Below are 2,817 nucleotides of genomic sequence, written 5' to 3'. Positions count from 1 at the left end.
AGATGGCGGGGAGGGAAGGAGGGGAGGTAGCAGTGCTTCGTTCCTGCTATCTGGCAGCCTCCCCCAACAGCTCCCCAAGCCTGCACCCTCACACCGGCACAAAGGGTGCCCAGTGTCCGGCTGCCTTACCAGGACGGACGGTGGCCTCACGGGTTTCTTTAGGTAGGTGCACACCAGGAGAGCCCCCAGGAGCCCCAAGAGCAACAGAGTGATGACGAAGGAGCTGCCAATGCTCAGGACAAGTTCTGTGCTCCCTGCAAGAGAGGATGTGCCCAGGTGAGGGGGGAAAGGCAGACTGTCGGTGCACAGAGCACCAAGGCTCTGCAGTGGAGGCATGGAGCAGGCTCCCCAGGGCCAGGAGGCTGAGGAGGATCCACGTCCTGCAAGGACGCCCCTTCCCTGGCTCCCCCGCCACTCACTGTCTCTCTCGCCGATGGTGACGCACTGCTCGTCGGTGCGCGTGGTGCGGGTGGGCCGGCTGGCCACGTCCGGCTCCACGCTGATGCAGTACACTGTGTCCCAGGAGAGGTTGCTGATGTTGAACTCCGGGGTGGTCTCGGTTTCTTCGTACTGCAATGACCAGAGCGTGGGCTGGTACCTGAGAGCCCCCAGCCCCTGCAGAAGTGCTGGGCCCTTTGCTTTCCTCCCTCCTCCTCCACTGTCCCCTGGGCAAGGTCCCTGGGGTGCTTAGCAACACAGCTGACAGCAGCGAGACCCCAAATCCCACCAGGAGGTGGGGAACATACCACAATAAAACGTGCAGAGAAACCTCTCTGCCATGGTGTGGCTGTGAGAAAGCTCTGTGTTAACTTTTACAGAAGACTGTACTTTTTCAGCTTGAGCAGCCCTGTGTGTAACAGGTGGGGACAGCACGGCACCAGCAGCTCATCTTACCGTCCAATTGTCCTGCGCCCTCTTGACGTACACCCGGTACAGCCTCGCGTGCTTCTGTATGTCGTCGTACTTCACCGTGAGGTTCCCTGCCCTGAGGAGCAGCTGCAGTTGCACCTGGATGCTGTTGCCCATCACAGAGAGGCTTTGACCCGACAGGCGCAGGCTGGCTGGAACCAGGTCAGTTGGAAAAGCGCGTTAGGGCTTTTCTCCTGCTTGCAGCTCTAAGAGCCTTTGCTCCCCACAGTTGGTGCCGCCTGCCCCAGGTTTGTCCCATCCCATCCCACAGCTCAGCTGCCCTCCAGGAAGGTGTGAAGAGAGACACATCCCTGCTCTCATCTGCCCCGAAGCTCTTCCTAAGCAGTTTGGCACCCTGAGCTCTGCCATCCCCAAAGCCTGCAGCCACGCGGTGGAGGCAGCCAGCCAGCCTACCTTCCTGTGGGGAGAAAGAGTTGGTCCTTTGCCACGGGGACGTGTGGTTTCTGGACACAGCCCTGACCCGTGCGTAGTAGCGCTGGGCAGGACCCAGGGTATAGAACGTGAGGTCGCAGAAGTGCCCCGAGATCTTCATGCAGTTTGGGATGGCTGTCCAGGAGGTGTTCATGCCGTAGCTGCAGGCAGAAGGGCCCAGGGTGAGAGCAGTGTGGGCAGGTGCCAGGAACTCGTTTGTCACCTCTGTTGGTGTCAGGTGCTGGGCAGGATTGAACCCCCTTGCTCCCCCTTGCTGTACTCACACTTTGTACTCCACCTCGTAGTGGACGTCGCTGGGGAGGTTGTGTCCCGGCTCCCAGCGCAGCAGGTGATGCGCTGTCTCTGCGGCAAAGCGCACTTGCATGGGCCTGGCCAGCTTCTCAGCTGCGGGATGGGAGGTGAGCGTTAGGCGAGGCTGCTCAGCATCCTGTCCCACTGGTGCCCACAGGAGCTGGGCAGAGCTGCCTGCCTTTTTCGGTATGGGAGGTGAGCGTTGGGCGAGGCTGCTCATCATCCTGTCCCACTGGTGCCCACAGGAGCTGGGCAGAGCTGCCTGCCATTGCCTCCTTGGTGGCTCAGCTGCCACGTGAATCCTCTGCTCAGCAGTGACCGCACGAATTCGCCCTGGCCTGTCCCACTTCCAAGTTTCAGCGTTTGCAGCCCCCTTCTTTCCCTTCCTCTCTGTTCTGGGAAGAACCCTGCTCAGCCCAGCCGAGAGGATCTCGCTGCTTTTCTGGCCCAGGAAATGAGCCTGCAGCGTTTGCACCTGGACTGCCCCTGCCCTTTGCTAGTAGCTCTGTTTGGATTCAGCTTTCCTGTTTTGCTTGTGCTCTCTGGAAGAAGCAGACCTTTTGACACCTCCTCCCTCGAGTTTGTTGTCACCTGGCAGCAAAGCCTCGATAACATCTGTCACCCTTTCTGTGCTGGTTTCCTCAGCAGCCGCTGTCTGCTGGCAAACTCCCTCTGCCCGGGAGGACGGCAGTCAGCAGAACGCGCTGCCCACCGGGGCATTTCGCCACAGCAGGAGGCACCGTGGTCCTCGCTGGTGGGGGTAAGCGAGATGTCTGGGGACTACCACAGCCCTTAGGCTCCCAAACAGCAGAGACTGGCGAGCAGGGAGCCCTGGCCGTGTCCTGCGCTGAGGGGGCAGGAGCCCATGGGCACCGCTGGCCTGAGCGCTGCCCCGCCAGCAAAGACATCCAAGCTGGAGACCCCAGCCCAGCCAGGGGAGTTGGGCAGCCTGCCCCAAGCCGAGGGGCTGAGACACAGAGAGCAGGAGTTGAAAAGCGGCATGACAAGGTCAAGAGAGACTCACCATTGATCCACCAGATGAGGAGCAGTGCCACGCACAGTGCCAGGGCTGTGGAGGATGGGGCCATGCCGGCTCAGCATTCTCTGCGGGCGCTGGGCTGGCGAGCGGGGTGCCGCACTCTGCTCTGGCAGGTTGCTGAAGGC

The 2,817-nt window shown here is 61.1% G+C and overlaps 1 protein-coding gene across 1 annotated transcript in view; it reads right to left on the bottom strand.

Annotated features, from left to right (window-relative positions):
• Window positions 1-2,741, bottom strand: part of IL10RA (interleukin 10 receptor, alpha) — a 4,147-nt gene extending 1,406 nt beyond the window's left edge. The window contains exons 1-6 of the mRNA XM_010143490.1: window positions 2,678-2,741; window positions 1,626-1,746; window positions 1,324-1,502; window positions 895-1,061; window positions 420-570; window positions 110-254 (exon numbers count right to left, since the gene is read on the bottom strand). Of these exons, the coding sequence (XP_010141792.1) occupies window positions 110-254; window positions 420-570; window positions 895-1,061; window positions 1,324-1,502; window positions 1,626-1,746; window positions 2,678-2,741 (827 nt within the window). The remainder of the gene's footprint in view (window positions 1-109; window positions 255-419; window positions 571-894; window positions 1,062-1,323; window positions 1,503-1,625; window positions 1,747-2,677) is intronic.
• Between the last annotated feature and the right edge of the window lie 76 nt (window positions 2,742-2,817).

This window comes from Buceros rhinoceros, unplaced genomic scaffold (genome assembly GCF_000710305.1).
Source record: "Buceros rhinoceros silvestris isolate BGI_N320 unplaced genomic scaffold, ASM71030v1 scaffold41509, whole genome shotgun sequence".
NCBI classification, from domain to species: Eukaryota; Metazoa; Chordata; class Aves; order Bucerotiformes; family Bucerotidae; genus Buceros; species Buceros rhinoceros.
This window is presented reverse-complemented; position numbering and strand designations above follow the sequence as displayed.